Below are 27,717 nucleotides of genomic sequence, written 5' to 3' on the forward strand. Positions count from 1 at the left end.
ACCCCAGTGGTTCCAACAAAAGACCTGGGGATAATGCTCATTGGTTGCATTGGCCTGTGTGAATCTTGTGCACATTCCAGGGAGTCAGGGGCTCTGATTCACCTGGCCTGGTCACATACCAAGCTTTGGGACCTAGCTGGTAGAATCACTCATTCAGACCACCACAGAGATGTGTGCTGGTTGCCTAAAGAACAATAAAGTAGCTGTTATTTCCAAGGAAGGTGGAGTGGTTAATGTACAGGTGATAGGATGTTTGTTACAGTAACTCATCAGGGTGAAAGGTTGCCATGAGTCATTTTGAAGATTTGCTGTCTGTCCTTTACCTTGAGTCCAGTGTTAACAAAAGATTTTTAGTTTATTGCCCCAGCTTTTTTCTCTTCAGCTCCTTGTTTGATTCTTCTTGACCTCAGTCTGGTTTATAGCCTCACTATTCCCTGGAAACTGTCCTTTGTAAAGTAGTGAAGCTACCTTCTGGCCTCTTCCCTCCATTTCTCCTTTGACTTGCCAGCTGCAGTTGACTTCCCTCTTCTTCATATGCATCTGACACTGCCATTATCCTCCTAAGAGTCTTTTCCTGTCTCTGGATTCTAAAACTGAGCTGCTCATAACTGTTTTTACCCTGTGTCCACTCTCTTCTCTGGTTTACTAGTTTCATTGAAATTAGTGTTTTTCCAGTTTTTACCTATTATTCTCATTTTGAGAGTTTTGTTTCACTCTGTGTTAAATTGTCCAAACCTAATGTTACATTGTCACCTAAGGGTTAGTTCCTCTCATCAAGAACTCATCATCTTGCTTTCCTCCCTCACACCCAACCCCCTGAAAAAACCACCTTGCACTACTTTGATTTTTACTAATGGCACCAACATCCTGCTGTTTGCTCAAATTCAGGAGAAAATAACTTTAATGATGTTTCTATTTTTTAATAAAAATACTGGTCCCATAATGAGCATATATCTTTGCACAACTGAGATGCTTTCCTGTAGTAAAGTGTATGGACATGTTATGGGTGACAGCGCATACACATACATTTATAAAATTGATCTGATGATCTGGTAATATGAGTTTAAAATTCCATATAGGTTCCCCTTGCAACCTAAGATGGTTACTGAAAATGCTGCTTACCCTGTGTAAAACGTTGTTAGTAAAGTATATATACTGTAAAGTTAAGTTGTTCTTAATCCAAATTCATGTTGGTGCTCTCTTCCATTGGTGCTTGCATATGTACTTTTGTGATTATACTGCATAATCGCATTTCCCTCTTGGGATTTAGAATCCTGGGGTCAACTATTTTGTCTTCTTTATATAGGCTTTGTTGCAGGCTTTTGTAGAAGTCACATAGGAAGCATGGAATAAACATTAGTTATTAATAACAGTAGCTACTAATTATTTCTGTGGGCCAGGATCTGTAGTAAGTACTTTATAAACATTATTAAAATCATTTTTTACAGCCACCGTGTGAGAATAGGTATTGTTTTTCCTACTAACGGATGAGGTGGTTTACTTAAAGAATATAGCTAATAAGTGGTAAGGTTTGGACTCAGAACCAAAGTCCAAGTGTGTTTGGACTCGGAACCAAAGTCCACATTACTAAACAGTTTATTACACATGTTGCCTCCATATAGATGAAAAAAAAAAAGATAAAACTTCAGTGAACAAAAAAAGCATCAGGAGAGCGTTTGAATTTTTTATTTCCTAACATTTTTTTAAATTTTTTTTTATTTTTTTATTTTTTGGCACACGGGCTTAGTTGCTCCATGGCATGTGGGATCTTCCTGGAGCTGGGATCGAACCCGTGACCTCTGCATTGTCAGGCAGATTCTTAACCACTGCGCCACCTAGGAAGCCCCTAACATTTTTTTAAAATTGATGATTAACTTTCCACCAGGAGATGGGTGGGTAGAATTGTAAGTCAAAGAGTCTTATATCCTTCAGTCATGCTCTTTCTTACTGGTTTCAGTATAATACTGTTGTCTTCAATGAAATAATACATGCAATATCTGTGAAAATTCTTTGTAATGCTACAAAGTGCTACACAGTTGTGAGAGACAGTTAGAAAAGGGTTTTGTCCATTACCTGTGAGGCTTGTTATACATGCTGTCACTGGCAGGGGGGATGAACTGCTCTTGCATCTTGTACTGACCTCCCTAGTGAGCCTTTCCTGGTGCTTTGGTGGCCGCTTACCTGCTAACAGTATACCATGTTTCTAGACTCCATGGGGCTGTAATACAGGGCAGCAAAGCTGTGTAGTGTTAAGGTGATATTTGAGACACCTAATTACACCCTCTGAAACTGGGCCAAAGTGTGCTGGATTCATACCTTAACCCTCCCTCCTTTCTCTCCAAGGCTGGCAGTGTCACTTTAGCTCATGAATGGTAACTGTGTATAATGTAAAGTGGTAACCTTAACCCAGAGGGGAAAAAAAACCCACCTGATGTAATTGTCATTAAAGGAACCTGGAGAAGATAAGGCAAAAAGTTTATCCTCCAGAATAAATGATGGGAAAATTCACTAGCCACAGTTCCTTTCTCTAAATATAGCTGTCAAAACTGTGACATCTTCCAAAAAATTGCAGAGGAAGGAACACACACAAACCCATTCTACGAGGCCACCCTTATCCTGATACCAAAACTAGACAAAGATACCACAAAAAAAGAAAATTACAAACCAATATCAGTGATGAATTTAGATGCAAAATACCTCAACAAAATACTCAACAGAATCCAACAACACATTAAAAGGATCATACACTATGATCAAGTGGGATTTATCCCTGGAATGCAGGGATTCTTCAGTATACACAAATCAGTCAATGTGATACACCATATTAACAAATTGAAGAATAAAAACCATATGATCATCTCAACAGATGCCAAAAAAGCTTTTGACAAAGTTCAACGCCCATTTATGATAAAAACGCTCCAGAAAGTGGGCATAGAGGGAACCTACCTCAACATAATAAGGGCCATATACGATAAAATCACAGCTAACATCACCCTCAATAGTGAAAAACTGAAAGCATTCCCTCTAAAATCAGGAACAAGAGAAGGATGTCCACTCTCTCCACTACTATTTAACATAGTTTTGGAAGTCCTTGCCACAGCAATCAGAGAAGAAAAAGAAATAAAAGGAATCCAAATTGGAAAAGAAGAAATAAAACTGTCACTGTTTGCAGACGACATGATACTATACATAGAAAATCCTAAAGATGCCACCAGAAAACTACTTGAGCTAATCAGTGAATTTGGTAAAGTTGCAGGATACAAAATCAGCACACAGAAATCTCTTGCATTCCTATACACTAACAAAGAAAGATCAGAAAGAGAAATTAAGGAAACAATCCCATTCACCACTGCAACAAAAAGAATAAAAATACCTAGGAATAAATCTAACTAAGGAGGTAAAAGACCTGTATTCAGAAAACTATAAGACACTGATGAAAGCAATCAAAGATGATACAGGGGCTTCCTAGGTGGCACAGTGGTTGAGAGTCCGCCTGCCAATGCAGAGGTCACGGGTTCGATCCCAGCTCCAGGAAGATCCCACATGCTGCGGAGCAACTAAGCCCGTGTGCCAAAAATAAAAAAAAAAAAAAAAATAAAAATAAAAAACAACAATATATTAAAAAAAAAAAAAAAAAAAAAAAAAAAAAAAAGATGATACAAACAGATAGAGAGATATACCATGTTCTTGGATTGGAAGAATCAACATTGTGAAAATGCCTGTACTACCCAAAGCAATCTACAGATTCAGTGTAATCCCTATCAAATCCCTATCAAATCCCTATCAATGGCATTTTTTTTTTACAGAATTAGAACAAAAAATCCTAAAATTCGTATGGAGACACAAAAGACCCCTAATAGCCAAAGCAATCTTAAGGAAAAAAAACAGAGCTGTAGGAATCAGACTCCCTGACTTAAGAGTATACTACAAAACTACAGTAATCAAGACAATATGGTACTGGCACTAAAACAGAAATATAGATCAATGGAACAGGATAGAAAGCCCAGAGATAAACTGTGGTCAACTAATCTGTGACAAAGGAGGCAATGATATACAGTGGCTAGAAAACAGCCTCTTCAACAAGTGGTGCTGGGAAACCTGGACAGCTACATGTAAAAGAATGAAACTAGAACACTCCCTAACACCATACATAAAAATAAACTCAGAATGGATTAAAGACCTAAGTGTAAGGCCAGGCACTATAAAACTCTTAGAGGAAAACATAAGAATGCTCTTTGACGTAAATCACAGCAAGATCTTTTTTGACCCACCTCCCAGAGTAATGGAAATAGAAACAAAAATAAATAAGTGGGACCTAATGAAACTTCAAGGCTTCTGCACAGCAAAGGAAACTGTAAGCAAGATGAAACGACAACCCTCAGAATGGGAGAAAATATTTGCAGATGAATCGACAGATAACGAGTTAATCTCCAAAATATATAAACAGTTCATTCAGCTCAATATCAAAAAACAAAAACAAAAAACCACAAACAACCCAGTCAAAAAATGGGCAGAAGACCTGAATAGGCATTTCTCCAAAGAAGACATACAGGTGGCCAAGAGGCACATGAAAAAGCTGCTCAACGTCACTAATTATTAGAGAAATGCATATCCAAGCTACAATGAGGTATCACCTCACACTGGTTAGAATGGGCATCATCGGAAAATCTACAAACAGTAAGTGCTGGAGAGTGTGTGGAGAAAAGGTAACCGTTTTGTTGGTGGGAATGTAAATTGATACAGCCACTATAGAGAACAGTATAGAGGTTCCTCTAAAAACTAAAAATGGAATTACCATATGACCCAGCAATCCCACTACTGGGCATATACCCAGAAAAAAACATAATTCAAAAAGACGCATGCACTCCAATGTTCATTGCAGCACTATTTACAGTAGCTAGGACATGGAGGCAACCTCAATGTCCATCAACAGATGAATGGATAAAGAAAATGTGGTCCATATATACAATGGAATATCACTCAGCAATAAAAAGGAACGAAATTGGGACACTTGTAGAGACATGGATGGGCCTAGAGACTGTCATACAGAGTGAAGTGAGTCAGAAAGAGAAAAACAAATATCGTATATCAACGCATATATGCAGAATCTAGAAAAATGGTACAAATCAACCAATTTGCAGGGCAGAGATAGAGATACACATGTAGAGAACAAACATATGGACACCAAGGCGCGGAAGGCGGGGCGGGGGGGTTGGGGAGATGAATTGCGAGATTGGGATTGCCATATATACATTACTAATAAGAAAAAAAATCAAATTGTACACTTTAAATATATGCAGTGTATTGTTTGTCAGTTATATTTCAATAAAAGTCCTTGGGAAAAAAAACAAAACAAAACTGTGACATTCCTGTAACTCAGCACACCTTTCCACATTCCTTAAACATGGGGAATTATTTTGGACACATTGAACACTTATAGATACGTACACAAAATCGTTATGCTTTTAAATACTTATGTAGTGGACCATGTATGTATCAAAAGAAGTTCATACCCATCCTCCATTTGGCCTTCAGATAGTCTTCCACCCCCATCTGCTTTTCCATAGTGCTTTTACAATTCCAGACATTTTAGCATTGTATATGTATAAAGGTATATACCTCCTTTGACTTCCAGTACAAACAGCAATTACTTTCTCTAGGTTATTCATGTTTATATCCCTTCCCATTACCTCATGAGCCCTAATTAGGTGCTTCTGAATTTAAATATTTGTTCCTTCTCAGAAAATACAACAGTTACTTACTATACTGTAGACTATCCATATCTTTATCATTACAAGGTGAGGCATTTGAGAATTCTGCACTTATTATTATGTGTTAAGAGTGGAGGGAAAGTGAAAATAAAATATTGCGTCGTTTTAACTTACAAAAAGTATTCAAAATCTTGTATATTTTCATTTTAGCATTCTCCTTATGATGGAATGGTTATCGTAAATATCAGCTATTATGTTGATGAGAAAATTCTTGAGAATGAAGGAAGATGGACGGTATGTTAGAACGAATATTTCATCCTTTTTCTCCTCATATTTTTATAGTTAGAATATTCTTAAGTTTTCCCTATTTTCAGGGTTCAGAAAAAGTACGGGATATACCACTTCCAGAGGAGCTTGTTTTCACTGTGGATGAAAAAGTATTAAATGACATCAGCCAAGCTAAAGCTCAGTATTTCAAGCAGGTAGATTTTTCGCTCTTCTCTTTGATAGTAATACTTTATCTTTTAACTACTATATATGAATATTTGGCTATCATCCAAGTATGAGGGGCATAAAACATTTAAAAATTATAGCTTTAATATCTTTATTTCTGGTGATTATTTTAATGCAAGTGATACTTTGGTTATCTTTGGGGTATTCTCCTTAGGTGTTTTTTCACTGTTTGTATTGAATTCTTTTTTTAGGCATCTGATCTGCAGCTTTTGGTGTATGCTTTTACATCTTTTGGCAAAAAACTAACCAAGAGGAAGAAGCTTCACCCTGATACATTTATTCAGCTGGCACTTCAGCTGGCCTATTATAGACTTCATGGACGGTGAGGACCATTCATTTTCCATTTTCAGAGTCTTGAAGTCCAAGGCTATGTTTACTATAGCTATTCTATTGTAACTCCCCAGTGTTTTTTCGGACTTTTTTCCAGTTGGCACTGTCCCCTAATTTGTACTTTCATCACTGGTGTTGTTAGAGTTTCCATCTGTGACACTTTAACAGTCTTTCCTTGTTTTTCATTACCTTGATACTTTTGAAGTGCCTGCTCTCTTCTGAGAGAGGTTTGTCATTTTTTGGAATTTAGACCACTTGGTTTTCTCGCAGCCTGTTTTCAATTGGGTTCATGAAAGGGTATGGTTTTACAGATTTTACAACCTTTACTCATTTTTAGGATAGGAGACATGGTATGTTGTGACTTTCTACATCCTAAGCAGAAGTGGGAGCTCCTTGATCTTCCTTTCTAAAATTTCACCTGAGAATATGTAAATCTAAATATCTAATATCTTTAAATGGGGGCGTTTAGATCATTTACATTTAATATAATTATCAGTAAGATTGGGTTTAAGTCTACAGTCTTGCTGTTTCTCTTTATCCCGTCTATTTTTTTGTTTCTTTGTTTTTTTATCTTCTTTTGAATTCATAGTTTTTTTATTGTTCCTTTTATCTCCATTATCAGCTATACTGTTTTTTTTTATCAGTAGGGTTTTTCAAAATACATCTTTAACATTGCAGCCTACCTTCAAATATTTTGCACTTTAAGTATAATGAAAGAACCTTAAAACATAATACTTCTATTATGCTTATCCCATTCTTTGTGCTGTTGTTGTCACAACATTATACTTATATGTACGTTAGTAGCCTCATGATGCACTGCTATTTTTCCATTAAACAGTTATCTTCTTTTATTGTGATAAAATATAAATAAAATAAAACTTGCCATTTTAACTATCTTTAAGGGTATAATCCAGTGGCATTAATTACATTGACAGTTGTGCAGCCATCACCACTATTTCCAGAATTTTTTTTTACCACCCCAAACAGAAACTCTGTACTCATTAAGCAATACTTTCTCATTCCCCCTTCTACCCCAACACCTGGTAATCTCTAATCCGCTTTCTGTCTGTATGAATTTGCCTGTTCTGGATATTTCCTCTAAGTGGAATTACACATTATTTGTCCTTTTGTATCTGGCTTATTTCACTGAGGATAGTATTTTCAGTGTTTGTTCTTTTATGGCTGCATAATATTCCATTGTGTGACTATACCACATCTTGTTTATCCATTCATCTGTTGATAAATACTTGGGTTGTTTCCACCTTTTGGCTATTGTGAATAATGCTGCTATGAACATTCATATACATGTATTCGTTTGAATCCCTGTTTTCAATTCTTTTGAGTCTGTAGGCTTTTGTGGTAATTCTATGTTTAACTTTTCGAGGAACTGCCAAACTGTTACCCACAGTGGCAACACCATTTTTGTATTCCCACCAGCAATATACAAAGTAATGTACAGTTGTTCCACATCCTTGCCAATACTTACTCTTCTGTTTTTGTTTTTTTTTTAAAAAAGTCATCCAGAGTGGTGGTATATCATCGTGGTTTCTATTTGCGTTTCCTTAATGACTAACAAGGTTGAATATCTTCATGTGTTTATCGGCCATTTGTGTGTCTTCTTTGGCAAACCATCTATTTACATCCTTTGTGCATTTGGTAATTGGGTTGTCATTTTGTTGTTGAATTTTAAGGGTTCTTTATGTATTCTAGATATGAAACTCTTATCAGATAGATGTTTTGCAAGTATTTTCTCCCATTCTGCAGGTTGTCTTTTCACTCTCTTAATAGTATCCTTTGATACACAAAGTTCTTAATTTTGAAGTCCAGTTTATCTGTTTATTTCATTTGTTGCCTGTGCTTTTGGTGTCATATCCAAGAAGTCATTGCCAAATCCAGTGTCACAAAACTTTCCCCATATGTTTTCTTCTAAGAGTTTTATAGTTTTAGCTCTTACTTTAGGTCTTTTATCCATTTTGAGTTAATTTTTGTATATACGGTGTATGGTAAGGATCAAAATTCATTCTTTTGTATATGGATATACAGTTATCTCAGTGTTATTTGTGAAGAGACTGTCCTTTCCCTCTTGAATGGTCTTGACACTCTTGTCCAAAATCAATTGACCATAGACGTGAGGGTTTATTTCTGGGCTTTCAGTTCTATTCTTTTGGTCAGTATATCTCTTCTTGTGTTCCTGCAACACTGTTTTGATTATTGTAGCTTTTCAGTAAGTTTTGAAATCTGGAACTAAAGACTACTTCACCTTTGTTCTTGAAAAGAAGATTGTTCTGGCCATTCTGCGTTCCTTGAAATTCCATATGAATTTCAGGATGGTTTTTCCCATTTTCGTAAAAATGTCATTGGGATTTTGATAAAGATTGCATTGCATCTTGTAGATCTCTTTTTGAGTAGTATTATCATCTTAACAATATTACGTTTTCTAATCCATGAACATGGGATCCCTTTGCATTTATTTAGGTGTTTTTAAATTTCTTTCGGTGTTTTGTAATTTTCAGTGTACAGGTCTTTTTGCCTCCTTGGTTAAACTTAATCCTAAGTATTTTATTCTTTTTGACGCTGTTGTAAATTGTTTTCTTGATTTTCTTTTCAGATTATTTATTTATTGTGTATGGAAATGCAACTGATTTTTGCATGTTGACTTTGTATCCTTAAACTGCTGAATTTGTTTATGAACTCAGTTTTTGTGGACTTTTTATTTTTTTTCTATATGTAAGATCAGATATATGTGAATAGAGATAGGTTCAGTTTTTCCTTTATGACTTGGATGCCTTTTATTTCTTTTTTTATGGCTAGAACAAGTGCTGTGTTGAATGGAAATGGCAGAAGAAGGCATCCTTATCTTATTACTCATCTTAAGTGGAAAGTTTTTGGTCTTTCACTATTGAGTATGGTGTTAGCTGTGGGTTTTTCATAAATGCCCTTTATCATATTGAGGAAGTTCCTTTGCTTATTTTTTATTATGGAAGAGTGCTGGATTTTGTCAAAGGCTCTTTTTCTATATCAATTGTGATTATCACGTAGGTCTTTTTCTTCTTTCTATTAATGTAGTGTATTACATTGATTTTCATATGTTGAACCATCCTTTCATTCCTGGGATAAATCCCACTTGGTCATAGTGTATGATCCTTTTAATCTGCTGCTGGATTTGGTTTGCTAGTAATTTGTAGAGGATTTTTGCATCTCTATTCATAAGGGATTTTGGTCTGCAGTGTCTTTGCCTGGTTTTTGTATCTGGGTAATGCTGGCCTCATATTATGAGTAAGGAAATGGTCCCTCCTCGCCCAGTGTTTTTGGAAAAGTTTGAGAAGGATTGGTGTCAATTCTTTAAATATTAGAATTCATCAGTGAAGCCATCTGGTCCAGGACTTATCTTTATTGCGAGGTTTCTGATTGCTCATTTGTCTCGCTACGTGTTATACGTCTAGTCAGATTCCTGTTTTTTCTTGAGTTAGATTTGGTAATTTGTGTTTCTCAAAATATGTCCACTTCATCTAGGTTATCCAATTTATTTTATACGGCTGTTCATAATATTCTCTTACAATCCTTTTTATTTCTATAAGGTCAGTAGCAATGCCCTTTCAGAGTTGATTGTTGTAATTGGAGTCTTCTCTTTTTCCCTTAGTCAGTATAGCTAAAAGCTTGTCAATTTTGTTGATCTTTACAAAGAACTAACTTTTGGTTTAGTTCACTTTATTTTTCATTTCTGTATTTTGTTTATCTCTAATTTTGTTGTTGTTGTTGTTTTGTTTCTATTGTAATTTTAATTAATTTCTTTTTCTGCTGGCTTAGGGTCTCGTTTGCTCTTCTTTTTCCTAATTCCTTAAGGTGTACACTTAGTTTACTAATTTGAGATCTTCTTTAATGTAAGTATTTAGAGCCATAAATTTCCCTTTGAACAGTGCTTTTGCTTCATTCCATAAAGTTTGGTATGTTGTGTTCTACTTTTCATTCATCTCAAGGTGTTTTCTAATTTACCTTGTCATTTCTCCCAGACCAATTGGTTAAGAGTGTGTTGTTTTATTTCTACATGTTTGTGAATTTTTCAGTTTTTCTTGTTATTGCTTTTTAGCTTCATCCCATTGTCATTGAAGAAGATACTTTGTACGATTCCAGTCTTTCTAAGTTTATTGAGACCTATTCTTTGGCTTTCTGCTGTTCCTTAATGGTACATTCTATATACGTCTTTTAGGTGTAGTTATTTATAGTGTTGTCCAAGTTTTCTCTTTCCTTAGTAGATCTTCTGTCTACATGTTTTATCCATTATTGAAAGTTGGGTATTGAAGCCTGCAGCTATTGTTGTAGAGCTGTCTAGTGCTCTCTTCAGTTCTGTCAGTATTTCATATATCTTATAGCTCTGTTATTTGGAGCATATATTTTTATAATTATTGTATCTTGAAGAATTAAACGTTTTTTCCAACATATAATGTCCTGTTTGTCTCGTTCAACCTTTTAACTTAAAATATATTTTGTCTGATAATAATACAGCCACTCCAAATGGAAAAAAAATTATATAGACACTCTAACTCTATTTTGGTTACTATCTTTTTTCATCTTTTAACTTTTAACATCTTACTGTCTTTATATCTAAAGTGAATCTCTTGTGGACAGTATATAGGTGATGTTTTTTGTTCATTTTGCCAATCTCTGCCTTTGACTGGAGAGTTACTGATAAGGAGGGAGGATTCTGCCACTTAGCTGTGTATTCTGTCTGTCTTAAATGTTTTTGTTTTTCAGTTCCTCCATTACTATCTTTTTTCATAGTAATGATTTTGATTGTTTTGTAGTGTACCATTTTGATTTCCCTGTTCTTTCTTTGTCTCTGTTTTTTAAGCCATTTTCTTTATGGCTGCCTTGGAAATGACACTTAACTCTTAAATTTGTAACAACCTAGTTTGAATAATACCAGCTTAGTTTCAGTGGTATGCAAACACTGTGCTTTTATCCATCTCTGTACCGCCTTCATTTTATCACACATTACATCTTTTTACGTTGTGTGTCCATTAACATAAATTTATATTACTGTTTTATGTATTTGCCCTTTAAGTAAAAAAAAAACTGTTCATTGTTGCTCTGTCTACCCTGTTTCCTATAAACTGGTAGTTAGATTTGGCAACTTGAGAATAGTAATCAGTTATTATTTTTTGTAACAATAAAGCTGATAGTTAATATTGTTTGTTTCCTGTGGCATCCTGTTCCGATTGAGAGTGAGCTCAGTTGTTAGCCAACATCCGTTGTAAAGTTTCCTCCCTGATTTTTTTAACCTGATGGTTTTAGTGGCCATTGATGATCCTTATCAAGATCTATTAATTTCATCACAGGTTGCAGAGTAGAGATATTTTATCATTCATCCTTACTGCTTTTATCTTTAATTTGTGTTTTTTAAAGAATGCTGTTTTAATGTTGTGGTTTAAATTTTTATTTACACTTTCTCCTTCACATTTTGAAAGGATGCTATTTCAGCTCAGGGAGACTGTCTTATAGAAATACTGAACAGAGGAGGCTCAAAACTGTTTGAGGGAATTCCCTAGCGGTCCAGTGGTTAAGACCCGATGCTTTCACTGCCATGGACCCGGGTTCAGTCCCTGATCGGGGAACTAAAATTTCATAAGCCGCATGGTGCGGCCAAAAAAAAAAAAACCCACTCAACTGTTGGAGCCCTCTTAGTGCCCACGTTCAGACCTTTTACTCTTAACTCCATTTGATTGCTTTAACTCTAAATTCCTATCACCAGGAAAATAAGAGAGCTTTATACTAAAAATTGTTATATCATTCTCCAACCCAAGAAAATAGTCATCATCCTAGGGAAATTCTTAAATAATGCTTTTACTTAACTCTGCAGGTATTCATGTTCTGTAGGAGGGAACTAAAGGCAAGGGACTCTATTAATCTATTGCTGTGTAACAAATTACCCTGAATCTTAGCAGCTTAGAACAGCAAACATTTATCATCTCACGTTTTCTGTCTGTCAGCTGTCCAGGCACAGCTTAGCTGGGTGCCTCTGACTTCAGGTCTCTTGTCAGGTTGTAGTCATGGTGTCAGCCAGGACCTTGTGCTCCTCTGAAGGCACTCCTTAAAGAAGATACGCTTCAGTCTCACTCACATGGTTATTGTAAGGTTCATTTCCTCCCAAGCTGCTGTCCAGAGGCCTGTTTCTTGCTACCTGGGCCTCTCTAGACAGCAGCTCCCAGCATGGCAGTGGGCTTTCCTCAGAGTAAGGAAATGAGAGAGCTCTCTTTGTGACCTGATTTCAGAAGTGACATCTCATAAGTTTTGTCATATTCCTTTCATGAGAAGGAAGACACTAAATCCATCCCACACTCAGCGTGAGGGATTATACCAGGGCATCTGTAGGAGGCAGAGATCACTGGGGGCATCTTAGAGGCCACCTGCTGCAGACACCAATGTATACAACATGACAGCAGCCAGGCCTTTGAAACATTTATTATACTGGGCCAGAGTATTTTTTGCTCTTTGATATTGAAAATAGCCTCTTTGTTATTGAAAATCTCAATTGTAGTCTATATTGTAGCACTTAGTCTCTGACCAAAGCCAGCTTTATTAGGCAGACTCTCTTTGTGATAACATTAGAGCGTTTTCCTTCTCACGACACATTCTCTTATTTCCATTTTTTCTTGTAGCCCCGGTTGCTGCTATGAAACGGCTATGACGAGGTACTTTTATCACGGCCGTACAGAGACCATGCGCTCGTGTACCGTGGAGGCGGTTGACTGGTGCCGATCTATGCAGGACCCCTCTGCCAGCGTGAGTGTTTGAAAAGAAAAAATTAACAGAATTTGTTTGTTCTAAAGGAAACTTGGCCCTTCAATAACTAACTTCTTCAAATCCCTGGATCAGTAAAATATTTTCAAACCTTTTTTTTCTGGAAACTTTCAAACATTTCTTCATTTGCCAGTGAAGTATGTACTTGAAAAGAATAAGAAACAGGGAAGACCTGATAAGAAGCCCGTTTGTGTCATTTTCAAGGCAAAGTAACTTCAACACCTTGAGTATTTCACTACTATTGATCTGCCTTTAGATTACACCCATAAAATGCAGACTCTCTCAAAGTATCTTTATTTTTTAATTTTCTTTTAGTAAATTTATTTATTTTTCTTATTTATTGGAGGCATTGGGTCTTCATTGCTATGCCCGGGCTTTCTCTAGTTGTGGCGAGTGGGGGCTACTCTCCATTGCAGTGTGCGGGCTTCTCATTATGGTGGCTTCTCTAGTTGTGGAGCATGGGCTTATTAATTGTGGCTCATGGGCTCTAGAGCGCAGGCTCAGTACTTGTGACACACGGGCTTAGTTACTCTGAGGCATGTGGGATCTTCCCAGACCAGGGATCGAACCCCTGTCCCCTGCATTGGCAGGTGGATTCCTAACCACTGTGCTACCAGGGAAGCCCCCAAAATGCCTGTAAGAGGAAGCTTTTCTTGATGTGGTTGAACGTGTTTTGTTTTGTTTTTTTAAGAACTTTTATTGAGATACAGTTAACAGACAATAAACTGCGTATATTCAGAGTGCACAATTTGGTATCCCAATCTCCCAGTTCATTCCCACCCCAACCCTCCCTGCTTCCCCCACTTGGTGTCCATATGTTTGTTCTCTACATCTGGGTCTCTATTTCTGCCTTGCAAACTGGTTGATTTGTACCATTTTTCTATATTCAGCATATATGTGTTAATATACGATATCTGTTTTTCTCTTGGTTGAACGTTTTTGAGATTTTTTTGTTTTGTTTTTTGGTATATTAGAACCACTACAGCTTTATGTGTTTTGTTTATACTTGATTTTTAGTGTTTACACAAAAGAGTAGTTCCTTCCCACTGCTATTTTGGTACTGCATTTGTTTCTTTAGTGTTGATAGACATAGTTATGTATGTTATTTTAATCTCATAGACCTGCTTCATTATCATTTTTGTACAAATGTGTTTTAGTTTCAAAATCGTAATTGCCTCTGTCTTTACACTTGTTACTATCACTTCTGTGCTGCCCACAAGTTCCTATTTTCTTGTTCTGGGAAAGAAATGATCAAGTTGCAGGGGATATAGGAAAGAAAAGATAGTAGGAGGGGGTAAGGGTAGGGGGATGGATTGATTGGGAGTTTGGGATTGACACACACACACTGCTATATTTAAAACAGATAACCAACAGGGACCTCCTGTAGAGCACAGGGAACTCTGCTCACTACTCTATAATAACCTAAATGGGAAAAAAATCTGAAAAAGAAAGGATAAATGTATAACTGAATCACTTTGCTGTACACCTGAAACTAACACAATACTGTTAATCAACTATGCTCCAATAAAAAATAAAAATTAAAAAAAGGCATTGGGAGAAGTAAGGAAAAAGAAAAGTTATACATCTCAGGGTCTTTCTCAAAATCTTTTTTTCCTCCCAAATTACCCAAATTGTAATTACTTTGAACTCAGGTTTTTTGTTTGGTTTCTGTACAGTTTGTTACTGAAGTATCTCTTGATTTTTAACACAGCTTTTTGAGCAGCGGCACAGAATGTTAGAAGCTTTTGCAAAACATGATAAATTGATGAAAGATTGTTCAATTGGAAAAGGTACTTATACTGGAATTGTTCTGGCTTAAAAAAAGAATTCTCTTGTGCTGAAAACTTTTTTCTAACTTCAGGTTTGGGGTTTTATTGCAGGATTTGACCGTCATCTTTTAGGTCTCTCACTCATAGCAAAAGAGGAAGGTCTCCCTGTTCCAGAACTCTTTACAGACCCACTTTTCTCCAGAAGGTAATATAACCTAGTGTTTTGTGACCTCGTCAGTTTCTTTCTTCCTGAGTGTTAAAAGCTTTTCAGAAACAATGAAAGCTTCTGTAAGCCTAGTAAAATATCCTTTCTTTGTGCCATACAGCGGAGGAGGTGGAAACTTTGTCCTCTCAACAAGTCTGGTTGGTTATTTAAGAGTCCAGGGAGTGGTGGCTCCCATGGTACACAATGGCTATGGATTTTTCTATCATATCAGAGATGACAGGTGAGGCTGCTCTTTTTATTCTTCCTGTGCTCACTTGTGTTGTTTGAACGTCTGTCCCACACTGTGATTCTCATTGTGTCGTCATCTGTCACTTGCTGCATGGACAATTATTTTTTACCACTTAGGCGTTTAATGCATATTTGTTTCTCTTTCCTGCTTTTGAGACTTCAGTGAAATCAGTCCTTTAGGCGTTTTGCGCAGAACACTGTTTCAGGTTGACTCAGTGATCACATCCTCTTCCTCCTCCTCCTCCAAAATCAGTACACATGTTACCATAGTTGTCCTACCCAAGGTATTTGATGGTAAGTTTAGAGAAAATTTGACGGGCTGTAAATATGTGGTGGTTAGTGCAGTCATAGACAATACGAATGAGACGAAGACAGGAGACAAGGTACATGAATTTATATTCAGAATAGGACGTTTTACCAATTTAGATGCATTTCATTTCAGTTGTATGGGGTTTGACTTAAATAGGAAAGAAAATACTAAAACCTGGTAGGGGAAAGAGAGGTGGAGAACAAGGTAATAGGGAATTGACAGACAGGCTTGTAAGGTCCCCTCTCACAGAGTCTGGCCATCTCTTCACAGGGGTCTGTCAAAGCTTGGGACCCTGAATTAAAATAATGGGGCTACATTGGGCACTGTGTGCATGAGAGGAGAGCACGCTGAGAGACACTTCAGGTGTAATGTGAAAAGTGGGAATAATGTTTGACATGTTTCAGTTTCTAAAATACTGTTTTTCTGTTTTTCATTTTTAAAGAGTTTACAGTCAGTGTTATTTCTTCAAAATTTTATTGTCTGTCTCCACATAAGGCATGATTTGTGGATACCAGAGGTGCTTGTATTTGTTGGCATCTAAATCTTAGATGATGTATTCCCATAGGATTCAGTTTCTATACAGTAACCTACAAATTAAAGGTTGAATGATAAAGGTTAAACATGGATCTTATTATCCTTTTTCATAATAGAGGTCTCAAATCATCATCATATACAGAGAATAAGGATTCTAACATATTCCCTGACAAATTGTGGATCTTATGCTGCATGCAGTGATAGGAGTTGAGGCCAGATATGCTTCAGTCTCTTTGACTTTTTGAAAAATATATTTTTAATGATCCTGGGACAGAACGTCCATTCACTCATTCAGGAAACATTTAGTGAGAACTTACAGTGTGGTGAGGATGGTCTTAGTGTTTAGAACACAATACAGACAAGATCCCCTCTCTTACAGATGTATTTTCTACTTGGGAAACAGGAACAAGAGCAAGCAGATAAGCAGGATAACTGCAAACAGGGATGGATGTTGCAGAGGAAATGATCAAGTTGATATGGTCATAGAGACAGACTGGTAGAGAGATGGAGCACTGTTCTGTACAGTGTGCGGTCAGGGGAGGTGTCTGAGAGGGACAGTGGGCTGAGAAGGGTGTGAAGGAATTCGTCTTACAAACAGCCAGGAAAACAGCTCTGCAGACTCTGATCCCTGCTCGCCTCTCCAGCGCTGCCACCCAGGCTCAGCCACAGTCTTCTCCCACTGAGGTCACTGCAGCAGGGTCTCCGTGGTCTCCTCGCTCCCACTCTGCCTTCCCTACAGACCATTCTCTGCACAGCAGCCCCGACGGCCCAGTGGAGCGCAGGTCGTATTGTTCTCCTACTCAGAACCCTCGGAGGGCTTTACCTTTCACTCACACAAGGTCCAGAGGCCCCCTGTGAGACCCTGCGTGACCTAGCTCTCCTCTCCCTCGCTGGCCTTGTCTCCTGCAACACTGCTACTGATTCCCTCTCCCTCCAGCCACACTGGCTGCCTTGTGCCTTGAACATGCCAGGCAGGCGCCCTCCTCAAGGCCTTCACGGTCATGATTTCCTCGGCTTAGTGGTCTCTTCCTTCAAATACATGCAAGGATGACTCCCTTACCTCATACAGATATTTGCTCTCATCTGAGAGGCCTTCCCTGACCATCTAAAATAGCATGTTCCCCCCTTCCCCACACACAGCTGCTGCATTTTAACATTTATAACCACCGTGTGTGTGTGTGTGTGTGTGTGTGTGTGTGTGTTGTGTATTTCTTTGTTTGTTACCTATCTTTCCTTCCTAGAAAAGAAACCCACAAGAACTTGGTCTTTATTTTTGTATCCGTAGCTCTAACAATACCTCATAAATAGGCTGCACTCAGTCAGTGTTCCGCAATGACTTTGTTGTTTAACATAAGTATACAGGTCTGAGGGGAGGGAGGAGCATGGGATTTTAAGGGACAGAGGCACTGAGGCTATGCATTAACAATTGAGTGCGAGGGTGGTAGAGGAAGCGATTGAGGAGGGGTAGACAAGAGCTAAGTCTGGTAGGGAGGGCAGTGTTCTCAACCCTGAGTACGCATGAGAATCACCTGGAGAGCTTTAAAAACAGTACTCCTGGAGATACTGATTTGGTTAGGGTGGTCAGTTGATGTAGGGCTTTGTAACATGTTAAGGAGTTTGAATTTTCTCCTAAAAATAATGGGGAGCATTTTACAGATTTTAAGCATGAAACTTACATATTTTATCTACATATGCAAAGGACCCTTGGCTGTTATATGCAGTATAAATTAGGTGGACGGTAATATGAGCAAGAATGAGATGAAGGAAATGAGGAAGCACGGATGATACTTTGAACGAGGCAGTTGATACTGAAGGTGGAGAGCAGTGCAGGGATTTGAGAGAGATTTTGGAGGTAGAACCAGTAAGATTTCCTGATGGATGGCTGATTCTGATGGTGGCATTTACTGAGATGGAGAAAATTAGGGGGCATATGGGCATGTTAGGGTAGAATCAACAATTTTGTTCTGTACATGGTAACTTCAACATTTCTGCTAATACAGGAATTTATTATAATTTATATTTATATACAAGAGGATATGCCAGTAGGCAGTAGGATATATGTTTGCAGCTCAGAAAAGAGGTCAGAGCTCGAAGTGTACATTTGTGAGTCATTACTCTGTATACACCCAAAATAGTTTTCAAATGAAATATCAATACATAGAAATTCTCTGAAAGGAATTTTTTCATTCATTGTTAAGCTTGAAAATGTGTGACCTAAAGAAAATTGGTTTATTTTTGAAGTAGCATTTTACTTTAGATGTACTGCATGCTCATTGTAAAAAAAAATTTGTAAAATATGGAAAAATATAGGAACAAAGTTAACATTTCCATTATAAGACATAAGGCCATTATCTTTCTAATGTATAATGTGCATAGATTGTGTGTGTGTAATTTTTACAAATTTAGATCATATTGTAAATATTTTAGTGTCTTTTTGTGGATTGCATTCTCACTTAATGTTATCTCAGGCATTTCCCAATGCCATGAAATATGCCTTGAAGTATTTTAATGGTTGAGTAATGTCTAGTCTTACAGATGTCCAGAATTTATCTAACCACTTCCCTACTCTTCTCCAGTTTTTCTCATTACAAATAATGATAATATTATATCTTTCTTTGTCTCATCACATCAGTGCCAACTTTAGGCATTTTAAAGCAGTCTGTACAAATTGTACAGGCAAAAATAACCTGAATTCTTATGAAGCAAAACATTTTCTCTGTTTTTTGGCATCTGTGTATATTCTTCTGTGAATTGTGCAGGTAGGAATGATTGTTCTTTCTCTAATTTAAAAATATAACTGAATTTAAAAAAAATTAACACAAATAGAAATTAATATTTTCAGAGAAATATTTAGATCTTACTAAATATTTGAGAAGCATATGCACAGTGTAGCTAGAAAATGCCTACTGATCCTGGATCACTAGGTGAAAACAAGGCAAGACTTTCTGTAGGTTGCTGTATACCTTTCAGCAGATATAATCCACTCGAACATTGATTTCATCATTATGTACTGGGCCAGAACATGGTTTTATTTCGTTCTGCTTTAATCTAAGGTACATGTCAAAGATCTGTACTTTCCTGTCGTAATTTTTAGTGATGTGAAATTACATGGTCTCGTCCACAAGCTTTATATTACACAACATTTTGGTTTTAACTTGAGCATAATGCATGTTTTGTTGTAGAAAGTTTCTGTGTCTGGAAAGGGGAAGGCTAGTTGCGAGAGAGTTAGTAACCAGGTTTCAGCTCTGAGCCTACCAGAAGCCAGGTGTCTTGCCTATCTTTCAGCTTCCTGGGACCGTTTTTATCACCTGCCAGAGAGGGGATTTCTTCCTCAGGACGATCTAGAAGGACATGGTGGTAGAAGGCCTATCTTGGTTTCAAGAGTTTCTCTCTGGCTTTGCTAGAAACAGCCTTTCTCTCCTCTTATCCTTCTTTCTCTATTTTATTATTATTATTTTTTTACTCTCTTCAAGCACTATATTCTTCTTTAAAAATAGCTCGTTTCATTGCAGACAGTGGCATGAATTCATATTCTAACTCATTCCATTTGGGGCCTGTTAGGAAGGTCTTTTATAGGAAGAGGTGAGCTTGTTTAGTAACACAATAAGACCCGACTCCAGAGCCCTCGAGCTCTGGCTAGTGTTTTGTTCCCTTTTGTCCTTAGGCTCTCGTCATGCAGTACATTAGCTGTTCCTAGCATTGCATGTAAACATGGCTGTACTTTCTGTTGTGTCAGGTTACATTTCCCTCATGTGAGCAAGAAATCACATTTCATGTATGAACAGCTAGATGGAGTAAAGGTCATGGCTCTGTTCACCATCACTATGGGAGCCTTTTTGTGCTGATTTTTGCATTTGTACTTAATCATTTATTATTTGCGCTTCACAGGTTTATTGTGGCCTGCACAGCCTGGAAATCATGTCTGGAGACTGATGCAGAGAAGCTAGTTAAGCAGGCTTTTCGTGCTTTCCAAGATATGATGCACCTGGTGAACGTTGCTCACCTTTAGAGACTAATCATTTAATAAGCACTTAACAGAATACATCATAAAACTGGATGCCAGGAGTTTGGTTGGTGATACGAGATAGGAAGGGATGTTGACTGAAGGAAACGTCACATGTAGAAATTAGTAGAATCATGCTCTCTAAAGGTATTCTGACATAGAAAGTAGAAATATTTTTAAGCTTCCTCTAACGCAGAAGCAGTACAAATTATGATATGACTATAGAACTATGCAAAGTTTAAGATTAGCCTCAACAATGCAAATCTACAGATTTTTAGCAATGCAAATCTAAGTCTTAAATCCCTTCGTCGGTATCTGTATAGGTTATAAATCTTCTCTCCGAACATCATGGTAGAGTCTGTCTCAAGCACTTTAACATTTTCCAGTTGCCAAAGGATATGAAATACATGATTGGATGCTAATTTCCCTGAAATCAATGAGTGCACATTCACCACAGGGGTATAAGCCTACTCTATTTGGGAAAGACCACTACAGTTTAATCTGAAAAAAAGTTTGTTGAACAGACAGACAAATTAGATTGTAGTTAAGAATTTACACCCTCCGACACACACAAAAAACCCTAACAAAGTTTATTATAGTATATTGTTATAATTAGTTTTGTGAATATGAAATTAAAGCACTTATATTTAAAATTAGTGACTTTAAAAGGATTAAATACTAAATCAGATTCGCAGGATTGTTTTTCCCTTGGTTGAATTTTGTAGTTCCTACTCTCAGAAAATAAAATTCTCAGAATCATACAGCTTCTTGTTTTGTATTTGAGTGACTCATTCGTGTCTGACCCTCTACTTTCTGACCAGTTATGTATTGTTGTGCAGTAAACCATGCAGAACCTACGGTCGTGAGACAGTTGACCTCTTCTTGTGGTCATGTCAGTTGACTGTGCCCATTTGGATGGTGCTGCTGCCGTCCCGTCTGAGTGAGGCACGCCGTTGCCATCACCAGGCTGCTGGGGGAGGCTGGGGAGGCTGAGACAGCCTCCCCACCGCCTGGGGACGCGGTGGCTGAGACTCTCTCTGAGTGGTCTTTGATCGTTCAGGATTCTAGCCTGGACTTCGTACTGGGCAGTGGGAATGTTCCAAGAGTGAAAGGTAGACGTCCTCTTGCGACCTTGGTGCTGAAGTCACATTGAAGTCACATGATGTCCCTTCTGCATGCTCTTGGCTAGAACAAGTTACAAGAGCAGTCCAAGTTCAAGCGGAGGAGGGAAAAGGTTTTATCTCATGGTAAGAGGAGCAGCAAAGTAATTTTGTAAATGACTTTGTAAATGTAAATGAGTGGGCACGAGACAGCATGATTTATTGGGGGCCATTTTGCAGCAATCTACCACAAATATTACAATATATTTAGTGCACTGGTTATATAACACATGTCCTTTTTTGGTTACATTTTCATATGCTTTGATTTGATAAGGCTGGTTTATTATCATTGCTTTGTGAAAACATTCAAAGTTGGCTTCTATAGCATGTGATGTATCCTTAACAGCTAATATAGAACAGAAAGATGAAATCTGAACCAGGATCTTTTTACTCACTAGAACAAGAGTTGACTGGATTGCCAAGCCACTTAGTGCCATTTGGTTGTTTTTAAGTAACACCTAAAGAATTGGGTGTTTTAGAAGCTGATCGCCTCCTGCAGAGAAACCTTTTCACTCATGCTTTAACATGTTTCTCTAATCTGCCTGAAGTTAAGAATCATCTGGAACGCTTTTTACAAAGAGATTCTTGGGCTTTACCCATACCTACTAAGTCAGAATTTCCAGGAGCAAATAAATGCTCCATGATCCTTATCAGGCATGTTTACACAGCAGTTTGCATTTTCACCTTGAGTCACTGTGGTAATGTACCCTTTGCCCCACTCTTCTCTTGGTTAACTGAAATTCAGTCTACTGCTACACATGGTTACCTTTGAAAAATTTCTTAGTAGTATGTGGTTTATTCATATGGAAGACCTGATTTGGGTAGATGACAGACCTAAACAACTTGTCACAGCAGTGAGAATGGTTATTGCTTCAGTAAATTAAGGAAAAAACATTTCAGAGTGGTAGGCTTCCAAGGGTTGCCTAGAATATTTCTTTTTGCTCTCCATCTAAACATATTTCCTCTTATAGAAGTGGATTCATATTCTGGGAAAATCAAATTACTTGTAAATAATGCAGTGCTTATAGAAACAGGATTTTATTGATGTTTCTTTCCAATAAAAAATATGCCTGTTGTTTTATATAGAACAAATATGCACCTACAGTTAGCTTCTCTAAGGACAGTTCCATTTTCTCTTGGAATCTGATGATAAAGCTGGGAATACGTTCCTTTTTTTAAAACCTCAATTCTCTAATAGAATAATTTGAAAATTTACGAAGGGAGAGAGTAGGCTATTGAATGATAATTTTTTTCCTTTGTAACAAGGAAAATTGTTCCCAAACTACCCTATCATCTACCCAGTGAATCAGGACCATAAGAATTTTCCCTTTGTGAGTTTTTCTAATTCTAGTTTTATTTAACTAATTTTTTAATTGAAGTATAGTTGATTTACAATGTTAACTTCTGCTGTACAGCAAAGTGATTCAGTTTCACATACACATACATTCTTTTCCATTATGGTTTGTCACAGGATATTGAATATAGTTCTCTGTGCTGTACAGTAGGATCTTGTTCTTTATCCATTCTGTATATAAAAACTTAGATCTGCTAACCCCAGCCTTGCACTCCAGCTGTCCCCCAACCCTCTCCCCCTGGGCAACCACCAGTCTGTTCTCTGTGTCCATGATTCTGTTTTTTTCATAGGTTCATTTGTGTCATATTTTAGATTCCACATATAAATGATAACATAATGGTATGTGTCTTTCTGACTTACTTCACTTAGTATGATAATCCGTAGCTGCATCTGCACATGGCATTATTTTGTTCTTTTTTATGCTGAGTAGTATTTCATTGTATAAATGTACCACATTTTCTTTATCCATTCATCTGCTGCTGAACATTTACGTTATTTCCATGTCTTAGCTGTTGTTAATAGTGCTGCTATGAACATAGGGGTGCATGTATCTTTTTGAATTATAGTTTTGTCTGGATATATGCCCAGGATTGGGATTGCTGGATCACATGGTAACTCTGTTTTTAGTTTTCGGAGGAACATCCACACTGTCTTCCACAGTGGCTGCACCAACTTACATTCCCACCAACAGTGTAGGAGGGTTCCCTTTTCTCCACACCCTCTCCAGCATTTGTTATTTGTAGAGTTTTTAATGATGGTGTGGGGTGATACCTCATTGTCATTTTGATTTGCATTTCTCTAATAATTAGCGATGTTGAGCATCTTTTCATGTGCCTGTTGGCCATCTGTATGTCGTCTTTGGAGAAATGTCTGTTTAGGCCTTCTGCCCATTTGTCAGTTGGGTTGTTGGTTTTTGTTAATGAATTGTATGAGCTGTTTTTATATTTTGGAAATCAATCCTTGTTGGTTGCTTTGTTTGCAGATATTTTCTCCTATTCTGTAGCTTGTCTTTTCCTTTTGCTTATGGTTTCCTTTGCTGTGCAAAAGCTTGTAAGTTTGATTAGGTCCCATTTGTTTATTTTCGTTTTTATTTCTATTGCCTTGGGAGACTGACCTAAGAAAACATTGGTACGGATTGTCAAAGAATGTTTTGCCTGTGCTCTCTTCTAGGAGTTTTATGGTGTCATGTCTTATGTTTAAGTCTTTAAGCCATTTTGAGTTTATTTTTCTGTATGGTGAAGAGGGTATGTTCTAACTTCACTGACTGACATGACAGTTCAGTTTTCCCAACACCACTTGCTGAAGAGGCTGTCTTTTTCTCCATTGTATATTCTTGCCTCCTTCTTCAAAGATTAATTGACCATAGGTGTGTGGGTTTATTTCTGGGCTTTCTATTCTACTCCATTGATCCACATGTCTGTTTTTGTGCCAATACCACGCTGTTTTGATTACTATAGCTTTGTAGTACTGTCTGAAGTCTGGGAGGGTTATGCTTCCTGCTTTGTTCTTTTTCTGCAGGATTGCTTTGGCAATTCTGTGTCTTTTATGGTTTCATGTGAATTTTAGGATTATTTTACTTATGTGAAAAATGTCATGGGTAATTTGATAGGGATCGTATTAAATCTTAATTCTACAATTTTATACACCTAAATTTTGCCCTTCACTTTATTCATGATTTTTATTTATTTAATTTATTTATTTTTGGCTGCACTGGGTCTTCATTGCTGTGTGTGGGCTTTCTCTAGTTGCAGCAAGTGGGGGCTACTCTTCGTTGCGGTGCGCAGGCTTCTCATTGTGGTGACTTCTCTTGTGGAGCACGGGCTCTAGGCACAGGGGCTTCAGTAGTTGTGGCTCGCGGGCTCTAGAGCGCAGGCTCAGTAGTTGTGGCGCACAGGCTTCGTTGCTCTGAGGCACGTGGGATCTTCCTGGGGCAGGGACTGCACCCATGTCCCTTGCATTGGCAGGCAGATTTTCTTAACCACTGCACCACCAGGGAAGTTCCCTCTCAATGTTTTTTAAATTTTTTTATTCAAGTATAGTTGATTTACATTTCAGGTGTACAAAGTGACCCTGTTATACATATATACATATTTTTTTTTTGATTCTTTTCCATGATACATTATTTCAAGATATGGACTATTGTTCCATGTGCTATACAGTAGGTCCTTGCTGTTTACTTTTATGCGTAGTGGTGTGTATCTGCTGATCCCAAATTCCAAATTCATCCCTCCCCTCCCTTTCTCTTGAGTCTTTCTGTTTTGTAAATAAGTTCATCTGTAAATTTTCTTCTAGGTTCCACATATAAGTCATATTATATGGTATTTGTCTTTCTCTGACTTATTTCATTTAGTATGGTAATCTCTAGGTCCATCCATGTTGTTGAAAATGGCGTTATTTTATTCTTTTTGATGGTTGAGTAATATTCTCTCCATATGTTTTTGGTAACTTGGAGCTGGGCTGTTTCCACACTTCATCAAGCCAGATACTGCTTTTAACTCCTAAATTTCAAATGCTGTAATATCCAACCCAAAATTGGATGTTCTAAGTTGTTGTGGAATAAGATATACCTGTGTTTTATGATGACTTATAAAAGAAGTCTCTAAATCAGAAAAAAGCTATAGAATGATTTGAATTTATTTTTAAGATGTACTATAACAAGAGTTCAACAGTTCTGTGTCCCAGCCTGGACACTGACCATGGAGAAGTAGGTGCCTCTCTGTGCCAGCAGCTGCTGGTGTGTGCCGTGCTCCCTGACCTTGCCATTCTCAATCACCACTATCAAGTCTGCGTTCTGGATGGTGGACAGGCGGTGCGCGATCACGATGCAGGTGCGGCCTTCGCGGGCTTTATCCAGGGCCTCCTGGACAACCTGTCAATAAATCAGAACAGAAGCCTCATCCTAAAAGTTGTAGAAATAACTTTTAACTGTAAAGGAAATCTAAATATTTTACCATCCGTACAAAAGAAAATTACTTTTCCTTTCTTTCTTTACATCTTTAGCTTTACGCATGTGTTTCTACATAATCAACTTTGCATAAAGTTATGTTCTTTATAATAAAAACGGATTCTCACACGAAGTAATCTTCACAAGTCTAAATTTTCTGACTAGTCACAAAACGATTTAAACTTAACTACTTCACTTTTGAGTATTTTATTTCCCAGTTTTTCCATTATTAATGTGCTAAAGCATTCAAATGAAAAGTGCAAAAAATAACTACTTTTTTTGTTTATACAAGTAATATGTGGTCATTTTTGAAAATTTGGAAAGCACTGGAAGGGATGAAATAAAAATATTCTACCTCAAAATAACTCTATCTACGTTTGTTTACTTTTTCTGTGCTTACCTATTTTTAAAATTTTTTTATTGAAATATAGTTGATTTACAATGGTGTGTTAGTTTCAGGTGTACAGCAAAGTGATTCAGTTACATATGTTGTGTGTGTGTGTGTATATATATATATATATATATTTGGATTATTTTCCATTATAGGTTATTACAAGATCCTGAGTATAGTTCCCTGTGTTATACAGTAGGTCTTTGTTGGTTATTTATATACAGTAGTATGTATACTTTAAAACCAAACTCCTAATTTACCCCTCCCCCTTTCCCCTTTGGCAACCATAAGTTTGTTTTCTGTGAGTCTATTTCTGTTTTGTAAATAAGTTCCTTTGATTCAGTTTTTAGATTCCACATTTGAATGATATCATAATGTTCTTTGTCTTTCTCTGACTTACTTCACTTCCTATAATAATCTCTAGGTCCATCCATGTTGCTGCCAATGGCATTATTTCATTCTTTTTTATGGCTGAGTAACACTCCCTTATATATATGTACCACATCTTCTTTATCCATTCCTCTGTTGATGGACATTTAGGTTGCTTCCATATCCTGGCTATTGTAAACAGTGCTGCAGGGTACACTGGGGTACGTGTATCCTTTCAGACCATGTGTTTCTCTGGATAATATGCCCAGGAGTAGGACTGCTGGATCATATGGTAGTTCTATTTTTAGATTTTCAAGTAACCTTCATACTGTTCTCCATAATGGTTGTACCAATTTACATTCTTCTACACCAGTAGTGTAGAAGGGTTCCCTTTTCTCCACACCCTCTCCAGCATTTATTATTTGTAGACTTTTTGATGTTCGTCCTGACCAGTGTGAGGTGGTACCTCATTGTAGTTTTGATTTGCATTTCTCTAATATTAGTGATGTTGAGCATCTTTTCATGTGTTTGTTGGCCATCTGTATATCTTCTTTGGAGAAATGTCTATTTAGGTCTTCCGCCCATTTCCTGATTGAGGTTTTTATTTATTTTTTTGATATTGACTTGTATCAGCTGTTTGTGTATTTATTTTTTTCATGGTTGATTGCACAAAAAAGTTCTATTTTATAAATTACATGGGACATGAGGTAGGAGGTCATACCTTTTCACTTTCGGTATCCAGAGCTGACGTAGCTTCATCCAACAGTAGGATTCGGGGATGTCGGATAAGGGCTCGGGCAATAGCAATCCTCTGTTTTTGACCTCCTGAAAGCTGAGTCCCCTTATCTCCCACTCGTGTTTCATATTTCTGCAAGTTAACCATTAATAAAGTTAATAAAGTTCTATCTCAGAAAAATTCTAATGGTATACTGAATAAACTTTTACTTCTTAACACTTCTTAACACTTAACATTCTAAGAAAATACTTAGAATCACTAAGAAGTTTCTATAACAACTACCAAGTTGCCCATTTAATTTTTTAATAGGACATTCCTTTTCAAAATCAAACTAGAAAATT

General features: G+C 37.2%; 2 protein-coding genes across 7 annotated transcripts in view; one reads left to right on the forward strand and one right to left on the reverse strand.

Annotated features, from left to right (window-relative positions):
• Positions 1 to 21,183, forward strand: part of CROT (carnitine O-octanoyltransferase) — a 44,016-nt gene extending 22,833 nt beyond the window's left edge. For 2 of the 4 annotated variants that reach the window (XM_057730182.1, XM_057730181.1), the window contains exons 11-18: positions 5,922 to 6,005; positions 6,086 to 6,193; positions 6,416 to 6,546; positions 13,211 to 13,334; positions 15,064 to 15,142; positions 15,233 to 15,326; positions 15,448 to 15,567; positions 20,308 to 21,183. In XM_057730182.1, the coding sequence (XP_057586165.1) occupies positions 5,922 to 6,005; positions 6,086 to 6,193; positions 6,416 to 6,546; positions 13,211 to 13,334; positions 15,064 to 15,142; positions 15,233 to 15,326; positions 15,448 to 15,567; positions 20,308 to 20,428 (861 nt within the window). In that variant the 3' untranslated portion in view covers positions 20,429 to 21,183. The other 2 variants (XM_057730183.1, XR_009053025.1) reach the window with 2 other exon arrangements.
• A 4,384-nt stretch (positions 21,184 to 25,567) lies between these two features.
• The window catches only part of ABCB4 (ATP binding cassette subfamily B member 4), a 77,657-nt gene continuing 75,507 nt past the window's right edge, over positions 25,568 to 27,717 (reverse strand). For all 3 annotated transcript variants that reach the window (XM_057732781.1, XM_057732779.1, XM_057732780.1), the window contains 2 exons: positions 27,362 to 27,508; positions 25,568 to 25,805 (listed from right to left, as the gene is read on the reverse strand). In XM_057732781.1, the coding sequence (XP_057588764.1) occupies positions 25,599 to 25,805; positions 27,362 to 27,508 (354 nt within the window). In that variant the 3' untranslated portion in view covers positions 25,568 to 25,598. The remainder of the gene's footprint in view (positions 25,806 to 27,361; positions 27,509 to 27,717) is intronic.

Source organism: Hippopotamus amphibius, chromosome 4, assembly GCF_030028045.1.
Source record: "Hippopotamus amphibius kiboko isolate mHipAmp2 chromosome 4, mHipAmp2.hap2, whole genome shotgun sequence".
Lineage (NCBI taxonomy): Eukaryota > Metazoa > Chordata > Mammalia > Artiodactyla > Hippopotamidae > Hippopotamus > Hippopotamus amphibius.